Source organism: Crocuta crocuta, unplaced genomic scaffold (assembly GCF_008692635.1).
Source record: "Crocuta crocuta isolate KB4526 unplaced genomic scaffold, BGI_CrCroc_1.0 scaffold429, whole genome shotgun sequence".
Taxonomy (NCBI): domain Eukaryota; kingdom Metazoa; phylum Chordata; class Mammalia; order Carnivora; family Hyaenidae; genus Crocuta; species Crocuta crocuta.
The window spans coordinates 1,571,873-1,589,426 of record NW_027527381.1 but is presented as its reverse complement, the minus strand read 5'-3'; the positions used below and the strand labels follow the sequence as shown (position 1 = coordinate 1,589,426).

Here is a 17,554-nt window from a genome sequence, read left to right as displayed (position 1 = left end):
TTAAAAATTACCAAATTCTTAATTACATCTTTCCCTTTAGACATAATCATCTAAGCATCCATTACTAATATTTTTTAAAATATATTCTTTAATTTTATCCCTTTTTCTTCATAGCTGTACCCACAACTGACTGGCTTAATTCCAATGAGCATCCAATTGAGACTTAAGAGTTAGAGACCTTCCATCTTTATCTTAATTTTATTGAATTTCTGATACCTCTAAGTTTTTTTTTTAATCACTGGGGTCAGTACTGCCACTTTTCTACTTCCTACTTACTGTCATAAAATAAAACAAACTAATCACATAATTGCACAAACACTGCTCTATGCAGGTGGTAATGCTGTTGAAATTGCTAACACTCCTGACGTAAGGAAGCATGATCATGCAGTGGCTTGAACTGTTTCTCCACCAGGCTGTATACATGCATCTGAGTTCAGTACTTAGAGAGGCTGTTTAGAGATATTGATGTGTAGGGTTGAAAATGGGTTGATTGGAAATCAGATGTTTAGGGAAAAAAGGATGCTGGGTTTGGGATATATTACATGGTATTTTCCCAGGGGACCCAGAAATGCCCAGAGTCTATTCTCCAGTCACTTTTCTATCCTGGGAGGTAGAAATGTATCAGAGGGAAATGCACGCTTAAAGGACAGTTGGAAAGAAAATGAATCCTTTATTGTCAGTTGAACTTGTGCCCCAAACTCCAGTGCAGAGCACTTTGCTAGTAAGGTAGCCTGCAGCCCTTGGCCCAGGCTTAAGACCTAATGGATCTTGTCACCTGTCGTTAGCCAGACCCAGACCTCACCGCTGTTTGGTTTCATGAAAGGGCACAAAGAGGAAAGAGCACCAGAGAGGAAGTGTATCACATCCGTGCACTTGAACTTTTCACTCACAATTCTCACTAGAATGTGGCTCATCTTGCCTAGATTCCAGTCCACTTGGAGAGGACACTTCTTTTCTGGTGCTCACTCTAACACAGGAGGGAAATCGAGGACTTCCTTAAGACGCTGAGCCGGGATTGGAATGTTTTTCTGTCCCCAGAGCCCATGCTTCTTCTGCATTGTAAAGTCATTGCTGCTTTCAAGGTCAGTGGGTCAGGGAAAGAGAGAACCTGGACATGGCAAGGTATGATCATTTCACATTAGTAGACTGTTGTCCTGTTTTTAAGCTAATTGTTATTCAGAAATAGTAAGTCTTGCCTCAGACCATTACCACATACTATAAACAGAAGATCTGAATCTAAAGAAACACCAGGAGGACGCTCATTTTTAATGAATATCAGAATAACATCTAGTTTTTTACACCAGTATTTCTGCAGCCTGGCCTGTAGCTATAGATAGCTTTACCTTGATAACATAGACCTGCATTGCCGTAAAATAAAACTACAAGTGATGAGTACTTTTCAAAGGTCCTATTAATTTAGCCTGCAATGTCTAGTGAAAATGGCATTTAAGTGTGGTGTTTGGTTCTGAACAGTATTAAGTTAACAAAATATTATTAGAAAACTGTGACCTATCCTTCTTGCAGGTCCACAGATGTTTTTTGCTGCTGGTGGAGAGTGCGTTCTGGCTTCTGGGTCCTGGGCTGGCCCGGACTATGAAATAATAAGCAGGTCTCCAGGTCAGCTGTGGGTGAATGGAAGGCTGTGGTTTGCTCTGTAGAAATTTCAGGTCTTGCAGGATAGCAAACTGCCTGAGGCACAACACACAGTGGATTACCTTTTGAACTTCCACATCACCAGATTATTTCAGTTTAAGTTGTTTATAAAGCAACCCACATAACTTCCTAGTCTGTCACAGCCCTGGTCTCACCAGAGCCCTATCATTTTACCAACCCCACAGGGTGGAACAACATCTAAGAATCTGATTTTAATCAGACTTTCCCTCTTGGTCTTTGTGTGCTTATATCCCATGTACACATGCACACACAAATGTCCATTTCCCCAAACATATGTAGCCTAACATTGGGGGAAAAATCTGCCTAATTTTATTAAGACTGTCTATGTTTCAACCACAAAAAAAGAAAGCTAAACTTTGTCTCAAGCACAACTTTTAGGGTCTTTCAGAATATCCTTTTTTAAGCTGTAACTTAGATGGCTTCTAACTTACTCTTTGTGAAAGGAATGTACATGAAACATTTGTTTACTGTATTGTTAACTACAAGAGGTGACTTTGTTTTTACATTCTATTAACAAAATGTGACATGTTTTTGTCAGGTCCATAGATGTTGTTTTGCCTTTTTCTTCTTAGGGTTAATTTAGTACAGCCTCTGTTTTAATAATGTTAAGCCATAACAGACAATTTTAATTTCCTTTCCTCTTGAAAATAGAATTCTACTTAGAGTGTGAAATGGAGCTTTTTGGTTCTGTGCCGTAGGTACTATTTTAAGTAATTCCTAGGAGCGGTTTGTGTTGGGCCCCATGTTGAGCACATGCATTGGTCTCCCCGCTTTCCACAGCCACGCTGTTTGGAGATCGGGCTTAGGAAGATTTAAGTGGTAATCAGTTGAGTGGTACTTTTACAGTCTCCGTATATTAATCTGTGTACAGTCTAGACTTGTTATCCTGCCCGACAAGCCACTGATGTGTTGTTATTACCATTGCACTGTCCAGGTCACATGTACTCAGTGTTTTACCAGGATTATCTTTGTTTCTTTCTACTTTGTCACTGGGAGGAGACCTAGTGGAATGAATGCTTGGTTATAGGTTTTGAAGATTCTAAGCCCCAGTACACACAGTTCCTGAGTTGTAACAAATCTTAAGGCTGCTGCCATGGTTTGCATGGACAGTGAGCAGCATTCATGGGGTTCTAACTTTTTGAACTGCCCTCTGCCTTGTTCAGGTTAGGACAAGGTTGTCTGTAGGCAGCTCTGCACATCCTTTATTTCTGCACTGAATGTTCTACAACACTTCAGCTTCGGTATGGGGAAAATCCTTCCTGAAAGTCATTTCAGCAAAAAATTAAATTATAATGTGTGAAACAGTTGCAATGTATGTCAGGAATTCTGAAATTTTTTTCTATGTGGTTTATTGTGTTTCTGGAACTGTGTACATTAACAGGCAGATGAAGGAAGCAAATGTTGATGAGATGTGAATTTTTATTCCAAAAAAATAGGAAGTGACTGTTATGAATGATGTTTACAAATTATTGGATTTTTTTTGTTTATACACTGATGTATAGAAGCCATTTATGCTTTCCTAGGTGCATTCTTTAGTCTCCTTATTTCTCTTTTAATTCAGTTTTTACATCTAGTGGTTCAAAGATTTGGGGAGGGTGAGGTTGGGGTTCAGGCAAGTCTTTGTGTGCCTGTTTTCCCAGGAGTTTCAGTATACAGACCCTAAAGAATCATCTGGGGTTTATAGATCAGAAAGTAACAATTGCTCCATTGATTTTCAAAAGGCATGGAATCCTGTAGGCAGAACCCCATTAGTCTGTGCCCATAAAGGAACCAGCAGCTTTTCACTGGTGTACTTGTTAAAGATTACCAGGCTTGATAGTACTAAATTTCAAAAGCTGGCAAAGTTAAGAAAAGAATAAGCAAAAGTAGCAACAATTGCCCAGTGATTGTGGCTTGCTATTGTTCGGGCTGTTTGGAAACCAGGCATCAAAGGAAATTTTCTTCTGAAGGAATGGTTTGAGATACAGTGCAGCTAAATTGTTTTGTGTTGTGTTTAAGTTTCAAGTTACAGAAACAATCACAAATTAATTCCTAGCAAGCAGTGTGGCATTATAGCTGCCCCCTTGAAAGGCATTTGGAGACTTATCCAAGTCTATACTTAAAAATGCCATTAATCTTAAAATTACATGCAATTGTTCCATTTTTTTCTTTCCCTCTTCCCAAGTGTCATTACATACCTGTTTGCTGAAAAAGTTACTGTGGCTCTAAGGTCTTAGAGGAGAACAAGAGATGAGGTTTTTTTGGTTTTATCTTTTGGAGTTTTTTGTTTTTTTTGTTTTTTAAGGAGGCTTTCATAGAAGGTAGCCTGCTGGTTCTGCTCCCTGTGGATTCCATTAAAGTCTTTTCCTATGAATTCCTGATTCCTTTTCCCTCCCCCCTTCCATAAAAGATGTAAATAAATAATTCATTTTTATTCTTTTTCTTTTTCTTCTCTCTGTCTTCTCATACCAGACTATGAATCCTCCTCTTCCCCCACCCCCTCTACTGGCCTCCACACCACCAGGCGCTGCTGCTGCTGCTGCTGCTGCTGCTGCTGCTGCTGCTGCTGCTGCAATGGGACCGAGACCCACAGTGGGACCCTCTGACCAGATTGCACATTTACGGCCTCAGACTCGCCCCAGTGTGTAAGTGAGGGTGTCATTTATTACTGCTTTAAAGTTCATTTCAAACTAAGTCCCAACAGCAGAGGTAGAGAAACACCTTTCTGATACGAGCTGGTGACAGGCTTATGGTTCATCAAAGTGGTTTGTGTTCTGCAGACTCACACCCAGTCATGCATATAATTAGGAAACTGCTGAGACCAAATGGGTCTGATACATGAGCTCGCTAGGCAGCCGTCCTGCTGAGTGGAGGTCTTTTACAGTCTAGGGAAACATAGCATTTGCTGCTTCATAATATTATATATGTACATAGAGCCGTCTTTTTGTACTATTCCTGTTTGAGCTTTTGGTCTGCATTTTCATTCCTTGCATTAGGACAGTAAGGAACAGGAAGGTATTTTCCACACAAATCAGATCTAGTGCAAATATACATGTGAAAAGCTGTAAGCCCCAGCCATAAGTATCCAAAAAAGTCTAATTGTCTTGTTAACATTTACCAATGGCAGAATACAATTGGATTTTTGTGGCCCCTAGATTGTGTGATTTTATACGCGGAACGGTTTAGAGCCCTGGTAAAAACTATTGGTTACCATTGCCTGCCTGGTTTCCATATGTTGGTGACACAGTTACCTTGCACTGTGGGGTGGTTCTGTACTCTCTATGATCTGGACATTTTTTCCTTTTGACTTTTTCAAATTCAGTATTTTTCCTGGCTGAGCATACAAAAGCAGGTGCAACCCAAGCCTCGAGGTTCAGCTTGTGTGTGGAAAACAGCGTGTTGTGCCTCCCAGCAGGCTTTCATGCCATATGTCCTCATGTGGGACTACTTCCCACGTCTAACAAGTGCTGTTTGAAGAGCTCAAGTTTCCCAGTGGGTCCCTAATCCCCAGCAGCAGGTTAGGCACTTTGGGAAGTGGCATTAATTCTTTCACACCCTGCAAATACCATTTGGTGGGATAGTCACCTTCACACTGGGGGGACCAGGTGGGCAGTTTTTAATCAGGAAGGCCTCTGTCTTTCAAATGTAGGTAACAAAAACTCTTTCAATGGACAGTTACCAACGCTACTTACAGGCTAAGGATTGTATTTTCTGTTTACATCTGTATAAAGTATTCAAGACTTTGTACCAAGGAAGAGTTTTTGAGCATGCTGGAGTTTGTCTGTTAATCAGCCTGAAATCAAATATTCTTTTCTATTCTAGGTATGTTGCTATATATCCATACACTCCCCGGAAAGAGGATGAGCTGGAGCTGAGGAAAGGGGAGATGTTTTTAGTGTTTGAACGTTGCCAAGATGGCTGGTTCAAAGGGACATCGATGCATACCAGCAAGATAGGGGTTTTCCCTGGCAATTATGTGGCACCAGTCACAAGGTATGGTTTTGAATAAATGGCTTACCAAGTTCTAGACAGAGAAGCTTTGTTCTTTTCCATGGTTTTCAGCCTCTCCAAGTTTCCTTCTCACACTATAATTATTGCCTGTTACCTAGCCAACATTTTAAAAACTCCTATCCATATTTGCTCAAATCTCTTCTAACTCAAATTCTTAGCTTACTTTTCACATGGGTATATGTGATTGTAGGATTCTAGCAATAAATGTACTGGAGTTGAAGTTATTTGTTTTAAGTTATATGTGAGAAGACCCAACTATACCATTTTCGATATTTTTCTGCTCAAAAATAAAAAATATCAAACAAAAGCTGTATTATTAACACTTACATGTTTACATAATCCTTACTATATGCCAGGCAGGCCAATTTCTAGATGGATTACACGTATTAATTCTGAGTCCTTAAACAACTCATTGATGTAGTCACTATTATTATCCCCACTTAATACATGAGAAAATGGAGTCATGGATAGGTTAAATAACTTGTCTAAGATCACACACTGAAGAAGCGCTTAAGTCTACGTGTCTGGCTCTATATTTATTCCAATAGCTTGGTGATGACCTTGGAAGTCCGACAGTAATTTCTATAACATAGTCAGAAACAAAATTCCTTAACTATGACATTGAATCTTCATCCTTCTCAATTAAGGGTGATTTTGCTCCTCAAGAGAATTTGGCAATATCTGAACACAGTTTTGATTGTTGCTATGGAGGAGGTTGCTATTGGCATGTAGTGCATAGAAGCCAAGGATGCTGCTAACTGTCCTATATTATACAGCATAGCCTCCTGCTGAAAGGAATTAATCTGACCCAGAATGTCTCTGAGGTTGAGAAGCCCTGTTATAGGATAATAGAAAGTAAGAGCTATAAGTATACAAAATTTTCTTTCTTTTTTCAAAATTTTCTTTATTTAAAGGTCATCCGCCTTCTGGTCACTAAGGAAAGTAGCCTTAGAAACTGAATGGAAGGACCTATAATGGCACTGAGGGAGCCCTAGTTTTTAGCCACTAGGCTTTTAATAAATGGTTTAGGTTTAACTGTGTTAAATCATTCCTCAAACACCCTGATTTTAAATAAATGGCTTAATGAACTGACATGTTTGTCAGCTGTTGGCCTTGATTTATAGGTTGGCCAGCAGCCTAATCAAATGAAAATCACTATTGTTGCAGATGGTGACAGAATGTTAGCTGTAATTTGACTTGCAGATTTTTAATCAATATAAACCTTCTTTTCTGTATTTGTTAAAATCTACAGGATCCAGAAGATGGCAGATAGACCTTCCCTGGTGGGGAAAAAAACAAACAATAAACCACCACAACAACTAAGGGAAATAAAACAAACCAAACCACAACAAAGACTAAGTTAGTGAAGGAAAGCATTTTCATAACAGTGAAAAGCAAATTATTAAAAGTCTCTGAAGAGATGCAATAAATTCTGTTATTTGTCGTAGTAACTACGGATGTTTGAGTTAATGAAGTTTTCTAGTTAGTACAAAGTTACTATGTATAGAATTGTTATTTAAATAAATTTAGGATATTAAAAAAATACATTATATGAAACTACATTGAACCTAATTTAATTCAACCTGTAAATGTTTAGAGCTGTCTCTTTCACAATCACTGGAGAAATGTGAAAGAATCAGTTCACACTGGGCCTACTTTCAAGGAACTTTTACTTAATCAGGAGTACTTAATAAAGAATTTACATATTAAAAATGACATATGTTGTAATCAAGCGTTGTAGAAGAAAGAAATTCACATGAACCAATAGAATCATAAGGTCTTAAGCCTAAGCCTATCTTAAAAAGATAGGATTGGTGCTGGACCTCGAAACATACATGATATTAAGACAGGTCAAGAGAAGCCAGAGAGGATATTCCAAGAGTGTGTACATGTGTGCATGTGCACACGTGTGCATGTACACAGGCACTTTTGTGATGTATCACTAGGAGCAGGCAGGGAGAAAGGCAAAAAACATGAGCAAAGCTATGCAAATGTAGCAAAACTGCTAATGTTATTAGCAGCAATAACAAACAAATCAGCTTCTTTGATAGCTGAAGCAGAAGAATTCAGGACCTTATAGGCAAGAGATGTTGAGCCTTGATCTGGAAAGCTGAACCCAGTAACTGTATATTCTTGACCAGAATGGGGCGATTTTCTATGACTCAGTGTATTTCAAGACCTTTCTCTCCCTCAGGGCCATCTTTACTTTGAATTTGTGATTCTTATATTTTGTAAAAATTAATTCCATTCATTCTTTAAAATGTTCTGTCTTAAAGCCCTGAGTCATTTTTCTTGCATTTAATTGTTCTCTCTCTCATCTTGCTGATGGATTGGGCTTTCTGTCTATGTTTCTGTCTTGGCAGGGCCGTGACAAATGCTTCCCAAGCTAAAGTCCCTATGTCTACTGCGGGTCAGACCAGTCGAGGGGTGACTATGGTCACTCCTTCCACGGCAGGAGGGCCTGCCCAGAAGCTCCAGGGAAATGGTATGGCTGGGAGTCCCAGTGTTGTCCCCACAGCCGTGGTGTCAGCCGCTCATATCCAGACAAGTCCTCAGGCCAAGGTCTTGTTGCACATGACTGGGCAGATGACAGTCAACCAGGCCCGTAATGCTGTGAGGACAGGTAAGGTGGAGTCCAGACTGGAAGGTATCAGGAAGAGGCTTGCTTGACTAGTACCAGATCTTTTATAACAGATGTTGAGAAAAGCAGATGTAATGTTAAAGTCATGAATAACATTAGGAGTTAGAAGCAGGCACAGTCTAGTCAGTGGCACACTTCACATCTGCTTATTTTGGCTAAGCCTGTCCCCCACATGAATTCAAGCCTGATCTACAGATTGAAAGTCTGAAAGAAATTAGGCTGATCCTGAGAATGTCAGTAGGATTTGGAAATATGACTTCTGCTTTCAAGACTGTATGAGCTCAGATCTCCCTGCTGTGTGAACTGGTGTGCTGAAGATTTCTGATGAACTTCATTCCAAGTTTGTTTTAAACCCAATGGGATCTTAAATACCTTTCTTCTTCCTATAGCATTGAAAACCTACTGAGAGTCTTGGGTAACAGTGATAGGGTAAACTTGTAACTTCTGCCAGAAAAACCAAAAAATGGAAGATGACTAATAAGAAAAGGAAGAATAATTTTATTTATTTATTTGTTGGTTTGTTTGTTTGTTTGTTTTAAGAAAATGGAGAATAATTTTCAAAAGGCCTGGAGGCCAACCTAATCTGACACTGTAGAGTACCATCAAAGACTGGCTGTGTCCATAACTCTGTGGAAAGACTTTCTAACTGAACAGCCAGGAGTTATTGCTAAGCTTCCAGGCTCTCAGTGGACTCAAGGGCTGATCTGGAAGGAAAACAGTGTCTAGGAACCCAGCTAAGATTAAGTGCTTTTAAACCACTGTGCATCCATTATTTATTGTAAAATTGCAATAGCAACCTTTCATTAGGGTCTGATGCAGTGAAATGACTCATGGTTTGGTGAGTGGCATTTATTAGAAGGTCACGTTTTGCTGTTTTCTCTCCCATCATCTACTAGTTGCGGCACATAACCAAGAACGCCCTACAGCAGCAGTGACGCCCATCCAGGTACAGAACACTGCCTGCCTGGGCCCTGCATCCATGGGCCTGCCCCATCATCCCTTGGCCTCCACACAACTTCCACCTCCAATGGCAGGCCCTGGCACCCACGTGGCTACTGTCAATATGGGTCGAGTCAGTGCTCCCCTGGCTTGTGCTGCAGCTGCTTCACTGACCTCTCCAAGCATCACCACCGCCTCGCTGGAGACTGAACCCAGTGGTCGGACAGTGACCATTCTTCCTGGACTTCCCACCTCTCCTGACAGCGCATCATTGGCCTGTGGGAACAGTTCAGCAACCAAGCCAGATAAAGATAGTAAAGTAAGACCAATATCCTGTTCCCCTGCTTATGTTGTGTCTCATCCTAACTAATGAAAGGACTCGTTGTCCAATAATTCTTCAAGTGCTTACCATGTGTGAGTCACTGCGCCAGGTGCTAGATTCATGTTTCTCTGCATTGAAACACCCACTAAGTTGCAAGGCCTAATATCGAATGTTTAGGGAAACTACAGTGAATAAGATTAAGTCACTTTTGTGCAGCTTACATCTCATGGAGGAATTTCCTTTCCCCTTTAGTTACTCCTTTCATCATTGTGCTGTGCTTAAGTCTTCTTGTTCAGTCAGTTCTGCAAAAAAATATTTAATATACAAAGCGGTTGAAATTGTTGATGAAAAATGTTATTTGTGGATTTATTTTTTCTACAGCCATTTGTTTATAATCAGGACGGATAGTTTTTCTCTTGACTTGAAGTAAGAGTGAAAAACTATTTTCTCAATCCACAGATGTTTTAAAAAGCTCTCATTTGGAGCTGAATTTCAAAGAAAATATAAATGGAAGGCTGTGTTTGAAAGACTAACCTATAGTTGGGTTTGGAGACAGGTGATTGGAGGCAAGGGAAATTGATGGTGATTGAATGTGAACAGAAATGTAAGAGGGATAACAAAGTCTGGATAATTGCATTATAATCAGATGAAGTAATCAGAATATTATGTTTTCCTCAGTATTTCATGCATTTTCTCCTAGAGCTCTAGCCTGGTTCTGGGAAGCTCTAGGCTAATCATAAACTCTGAGCCACCTGGTTCGGTGGTAAGGTATGTCGCTGTATTTAAATGGTTAGGTAAGCCTGTAAATAGGAGTTTATAAGGAAATAAACTTTACAGCCTACTAAAAAGTTAATATTTAATTGTTGGGTTAACATGAGCGTTTTTGAAAAAGATTGGTATCTGTTCATTGTTTATAATTAACTACATTAAACTTGTACTAAAGCTGACGTGTTCAACTTTGTCAAGATCTTTAAAGAATTGTTTTGTAGTTTAGAATTTAAGGTTTTTGGATAGTGAGTGTGTCTCAGGGCCCTGGTCACTAACAACGGAGACTCTTCAGTTCCTGCCCTCCCAGGAAGGAATTCATTGAATCCAAGGCTTGAAAAGGACCTGTGCCAGAGAGAATAATGGCTCCCCAAAGACGCCATATTCTAATCCCTGAAATTTGAGAATGTGTTTTCTTATGTGGCAAATGGGATTTTATATATATGATTAAATTAAAGGTCTTGAGATGAGGGGATTATTCTACCTTATCTGGGTGAGCCCTATAACATCACATGGATCTTACTGAAAGGGAGGCAGGGAGATCAGGTCCAGAAGAAATGTGACATCAGAAGCAGAGATCAGATTGATTTTAGGAGGGAGCCACAAGCCAAAAAATGCAAGAAGCTTCTAGAATTTGGAAAAGGCAAGGAAATAGATTCTTCAGTAGGACTTCTGTAAGAGATACAGCCCTACTATCAACCTTAATTTTAAGACTTGATCTTTACCACAAAGTTTATGGTAATATGTTACAGCAGCAACTAATACAGGACCTAATGAGCTATCCTGTTGAGTCCCCATCCTTGACAAATGGCCACTGGTCTCAGTTTAGACACCCTATTTGACCATGAGTGTCCTAGCTCCAGAGTGTCCCACGCCATTTTCTTTATTTTGAGGAGTTACATAAAAAGTGTTGATCTCCTTTCTGTATGATACCTTGATTTATTTCAGAATTGTTTTCTTTTTTTAAGGCTACATTCCTGAAGTGTTTGTATTGTTACTTATGTCACAGATTATAAATTTTCCTTCCTAAATTACCTCATCTAATGTTCCAGATCCACCAGGGAGATGGCTCCTGGTTGATATAAAATCAGTAACTCCATGATTAACATGATTCGAGTGTCATTTAGTCTACACTGCTCCATCATGTCTACAAGGATATTATAGTACTTATCAGATGCCCATTGAAATCCAGTTGTCTTTTGCATTGGACATCCAAGCTATTCCCCAGTCTCCCTGTCATTTCAGCTGTTACTCATGTTAGCAAGTGTCTCCGAGAGGAGTCTCCTCCTCAGTGTCTCATTTCCTTTCATTTAATACACTGTTCTAGAATTTTCCAGACAGTCTGCAAAGAGCATTGTTGTATTCTTTTTGAATATTTGGACTACACATGCCCTTCTTGACCTTTTGAGTTGACCAGACCTCAGGCTCACCAGGATCTGTTGAAGATTATGGTTGCATTTCAGCTGTTAATTTTCTCTGTATGCTGGGGTCAATTCATCCTGTCACATAATTATTGAGTCTCTAAACCCCAGTATCTTCACTCATTTCCCTCATATCAGCGTTTGTTCTTTCTTTCTAGTCTGAAGATTATCCTTCTCTTTCTTCATACTTTCTGATAACCACCAGCGAACTCAAACAGCATGTTTTTCCTGTTCTTGTTTCAAACACAACTTTAAGGCTAGCCCCCCCCCCCTTTTTTTTTCCCCAAGTTGAGACTGTGATGGGCCATGATATGCTCTTTTTTATGGTCCCTTCTCTTGATCTTTTTATACTGGGTCCTTTAAAAATTTGAGCCCATTAGTCTGCTCTCTGGGAGATCACATTAATGCCTTTAGATGTCTCCACATTTTCATCTGCTCAGATAATTTACAGTTGGATGGTTAGAATAGCATTCTGGAGAGCCCTCCCATTCCTCTTGAAGTATCTTTCCTTTTGAGTTTCAGGTCATGCATATATTTTGTCTGAACTTTTAAAATCAGTTCTTTTAGAGTTCAAATCTGACTATAACTGACTTCTCTTTGGGTGCTTACTTCGAAGTTTTCAATATTTCTGTTCACCATTTGAACCACTCCACTCCCTACCTGGTCTCATTCCTCCAGTTGATCAGAATTAGATCCAAAGTGAGATTAAATTATGAACAATTCAAGAAAAATATCTATCAGAGATTTTAAGTTTATAGAGATCCTAGTTTTTGTTGAGACTTCAAACAACTATCTAGGTATTTGACAGTTCTCTTGTTATCTCCATCTTCTTTCATCATTTTGTGATCAGCATCATCCATTTGCTTAAACTCTATAGATAGTGTGTGGTATATCCCCCGAGTAATAGTTTGTCGATTTCCCTGTCCTTTCCTCTGTATGTAAATCATCTCCAGTAAGCTACCTACCACTGATGTTCCACAGAGACATACAACTTTTTGATGTGCATAAAGGACTATTGCAGCCTCTCCTAACTGAGCTATTCCTTTTGAACAATACTTTATTTGGAAGTCTTAGCTCACAAAGTCTCAGAAATGTGATTTTTGTCCTTGACTTAAAAAAAAAAAAAACTATTTTTGCCCCTCTAGCTAATTTTTGCCTGGTAACTGCATTCTGTGGCTTGGTAAATAAGCATCTGAAACTCTAATATATTTCCAAACATCATCTCAGTTACTCCTTGTTTGAAATCCTGGGCCTTTCTGCCATTGCTCTTCCCCTTTCTTTGAGATCCCTCATGTCTTCTATGGTTATCAGTTTAACAGCTTTATCTGGACATTTTGCTAACTTCATATTCAGTTTAAAGGCTTCATTATTTGAGTAGCTAGTCTCCAGGCAGATGTGTTTCCCAATCCTTATGAGATGCTTATGTATGTGTGTGTATATGTATTTATATGTTGTATTTTCTTATAAAATTTTTAAAAATATACATACTTATTAAAAGTGAGAGAAAGTCTATCCAAATAGAAGACCTAAGTACGATCCAAGATTTCACAAATAGCCGTTAATACTGTGGTGTATATATGCTTTTTCCCCCTTATCTACCAAAATACGGTAAATATTATTTTGGTATATTTGTTATCCAGAAAACAAAGTGTTTTTTCCAGCACCAATTATTTAATTGATTGTTCTTATATTCTCTACATTTTGTTAGAAGATAAACTGACACATACTAAAAATTCTAAGAGTTTGAGTAAAAATATATTCAAATCAGGCAGCACTGACTCTATCAAAGGAGCCTAGGGGCAAAAATTATGTAAAGGACACGTCAAAGCAGAGCAAGGAAGTTATTTGATTGGCTGTAGTTTAAGTGGTTTCCTTATTTGGGGAAAGCCCAGTTGGGTGTTTGTGATTGGTTGTCCTTATAGGTTTTGATTTCTTAACCTGTTGAGATGTTTACAGGCTTAGAGTTTGGGGCTTTAGAATCACCTCAGTCCTAATGGCCTCTAATTAAATCTCTAATGGTTTAATTAACAGTTTTAACCCTCATACAGAATAAGAGAAGAAACCATTTCTGAGGCACCACTTTATACCCCCCCTTGCTTCCATTTCCTTCCCTTACCGTGATAGTGTAAGTTTTTTCTGACATTGTCATTTATTTCCTTACCAATCAGCAGAAGTAGGTATTGGTTCTCATGCCCTTTCCTGTATCCCGGATTTGTTCCTAAGAGATAACATTTCTACATGTGGGCCACAAAAATTTGAACATTTAGTGCCACCAACATCCCACCCCCAAAGTCCTAGTGACTCCTCTTAAGGAACAAGCACAGATCTTCAAACAATTTGCTGTTTGAGGACCTTTGCTCTTATTCTTGGTTTTCCTAAGTAGAGGGTCCATCTAGTTTTTTATTTTTATTTTTATTAAGTTTATTTATTTTGCAAGCCAGAGAAGGGGAGAGAAAGAATCCCAAGCAGGGTTTGCGCTGCAGACATAGAGCCTGAGACAGGCTCGATCTCTGGAAGAGAGATCAGGACTTGAGCTGAAATCAAGAGTCAGACACTTAACTGATGGAGCCACCCAGGCATCCCCATCTAGTTTTTCAATACACATTTTCAGGGCACCTGGCTGGTTCAGTCAGTAGAGTATGTGACTCTTGATCTCAAGGTTGTAAGTTGGAGCCCCATGTTGAGTGTAGAGATTACTTAAAAATAAATCTTAAAAAAGTAATAAATAAATACCCATTTTCTTCTGTTCTGAACACTGTCCTGAGGTCCCTACTGATCACTTTCTTTGCTCGCATGATTTTCCTTCTTCCCAGTTCTTATTTCACTGTCAAAACCAAGCTGGTCTGTAAGCTTTGTCATTTCATTTTCTCAGAGAAGCCGTCATCCATGTTTAGTGATTGGAGTCACATTCCTGCCCTTGCAGCAGCTGGGATACAGACCAGCTGTGGACAGTGCTGATGTGTGCACAGTTCCATTCAGAGTGACCCTTAACGTTGTGACTCTTAGGCAAACATATCTGCTCTTATCACTCCATAGAGTAGATGGGCTTCTAGAGTTGTTGCCTGTGCTAACTTCCAGAAGAGAAGAGCAAAGGCTGGGTTATCCCACTTCCACCCCTTACTAGCAGTATGATTTTAGGCAAGCTTAGAGAATAATGACAATGGGAATAATACTGATTCCTGTTGCATCAGGTGAGTGTGAGGAATAAATGTGGAAATGTTTATAAAAGCATTTAACAAGATTCTTGAACCCAGTGGTGTTTGATCATCAAATTTCACATGGCCTTTCCCCTTCTCCATTCACTTCTTTAAAGAAGCCTTTCCTGGGAATCTGGCTGGCTCAGTCAGTACAGCATATGACTCTTGATCTCAGGATTTTGAGTTCAAGCCCCGTGTTGGGTATGGAAACTACTTAAAATAATAATAATAATAATTTAAAAATAAAAATTAACAAGCCTTTCCTGAGCACCCCCCATCTCAGCACCTCTGGTCATTCACTCTCTTGCCCTGCTTTATTTTCCTGCAGAGTGCCTGTTTTACAGCCATGTTTATGCCTCTGCTAGAGAATGTGAACTCCTTATTGTCTTGTTCACTCTTATATTCCCAGAGCCTCGCATATTGTTGGTTCATATTTGACACTCAGTTAATATTTGTTGAAAGAATGAATGATTATTATTAGACAATCATATGAATTAAGCTTTTGAGATGCTTTATCTAAGAATAGTGACTGATAGTTGGGAATATGACTGTAGATTTTTGATGACAATAGCCTGGAAGAGTATTTATCTTTTGCTACTTTCTTTGTACATCTGAAGGCAAGGAGAGGAATAAAGAAGACTCAGGGGTAGAATGTGTTACACCTCATGAGTTGCTCAAATGAAATTTAGTTTTGCTTGAGGAGGTTTCCCATCTTGTACTCATCCTCCATGATATGACTAACGGAAAGCTATTTAGGTGATGTTCAGAAATTATTTTTATGTGTACAAATTACTCTTTCTCATCATCTGGTAATTATTTTCTGACCCAAATAGTTGATCTTCTGAAGAGAAAATTATGAGTATAAAAACATTATTCAATCTAGGAATAATTTCTTGAAAAACCTACAGGAGAAGAGTTATTAAGGTTCATGTTAAAAGATATGTCCCTTTTTCATGCATGTTAACACTACATTTGAAAAATTTCTTTGCTGGGCGCCTGGGTGGCTTAGTCGGTTAAGCATCCGACTTTCGGTTGGGTCATGATCTCGTGGTTCATGGGTTCGAGCCCCGCATCGGGCTCTGCTGACTGCCAGCTCAGAGCCTGGAGCCTGTTTCAGTCTGTGACTCCCTCTCTCTCTGACCCTCCCCTGCTCACGCTGTCTCTCTCTCTCTCTCTCCCTCTCCTAGAAATAAATAAAACATTAAAAAAAATTCTTTGAAGTGTAGTCCTTACTAATTCATCTATAGTTTTCATTTCTGCTGTTGGATTCTGAAAAAAACAAAGGTGCCCTTAGATAATAAGTGTCTGTGTTTGCAGAATTATCTGTCTCCAGCAGCACACTGTTCTGCTAACATAGAAAACATGAGAATATGATATTAAAAGCACGCTTCGGTGGAACTAGGGCAGCATCTTTTCCTTGTTAGCACCCCCACCCCATACCCCCACACCTGGCCACAACACCTCATCCTCTGCCTTCTGCTCAGTGGGTAGTCGGCATCAGCTGATGGTGATAACATATCCCTTAGAAGTCATTAAGGCAAGCTGTATTTAATGTGTTTAATCATTTTAGATGAACCAACTCATCTTTCTTCTTAATCACTTTAGAGGCTGTTCCCTGAGCGCCATTCAGTTAACTGAATTTTTCTGAGTGCCCAGAACTGAGCTTTTAAGAAACATCTGTAGCTGTGGCTTGCTGAGATTGTAATTTATCACTGGACTTGATGTTCTCATTGGATCTGTGGGGGTCCGGGGATTAGAGCATGCTTTCTTACATCATGGCAGGAATAGCTGGAAGTTGTGGCGGACTGCCTCCTTAGAAGTGTAGACGTTATTCTTTCTCAGCTCATTTTTCGGCCCTCCAGACCTCAGGCTCCCATAAAGAAGTGTAGCCGCGGCTTTGGCAGGTATTTGGTCAGCCCACTTCTGCGGCCATTGTATAAAGGGAAATCTTTATCTCTATGGAATTTGAAAACTACAAAATATTCTCTTAGCCCTGGGACTCGCTAAATCATCTCCCTTCCTCTATCTCATCCTCTTTCAGTCTTGGCCTCTCAGCTCAGTAGATGCATCTCTGCACTAGGCGCTGGGAAGATGGGGTCCAGGCATTCAAGCAGGTAGTCCAAGTTTACAGGGTCATTTATTGGAATGTATTAGTAGCCCCTTGGAAAATGAGAAGCTAAACAAATGAAGCAAAAGCCAGCAAGGTGAGTTAAGGCAGGCCTTGAAGAAAAATGCCAAAGAATCTTCCTCAGGCTGGGATGGGGAGAAGAGGAGGTGGGGATCCATTGACTGGTTCTGCTCACCTGCAGCCTGCATTGAGCTGTACAGAGATGACTTCAGCACTCCCACCATCCTTCCCCATCTCCTGTTTCCAACCCATACGTTGACTCGTACTGTGAACAGTATTCGGTAAATGGGGCCCGCAGTTTCCTGGGATGCTTCTTCCCTGGAATGTTTTATCGTCATCTGGCTAAATCATTACTTTTGTCTCTTCCTTTTTCCTGCCATTCCATCTCTAATGGAACTGTGTTTTTTATGGATTCACACCCTTTTCCCCAAGGGATTTTTACTGAGTGTGAACTAACTCATATTCTCAAGAAAAATT

At 39.7% G+C, this 17,554-nt stretch overlaps 1 protein-coding gene across 1 annotated transcript in view; it reads left to right on the top strand.

Annotated features, from left to right (window-relative positions):
- Positions 1 to 17,554, top strand: part of SH3RF1 (SH3 domain containing ring finger 1) — a 176,079-nt gene that overhangs the window by 146,173 nt on the left and 12,352 nt on the right. Inside the window, exons 6-9 of the mRNA XM_077772603.1 lie at positions 4,126 to 4,298; positions 5,476 to 5,646; positions 8,028 to 8,287; positions 9,202 to 9,563. Of these exons, the coding sequence (XP_077628729.1) occupies positions 4,126 to 4,298; positions 5,476 to 5,646; positions 8,028 to 8,287; positions 9,202 to 9,563 (966 nt within the window). The remainder of the gene's footprint in view (positions 1 to 4,125; positions 4,299 to 5,475; positions 5,647 to 8,027; positions 8,288 to 9,201; positions 9,564 to 17,554) is intronic.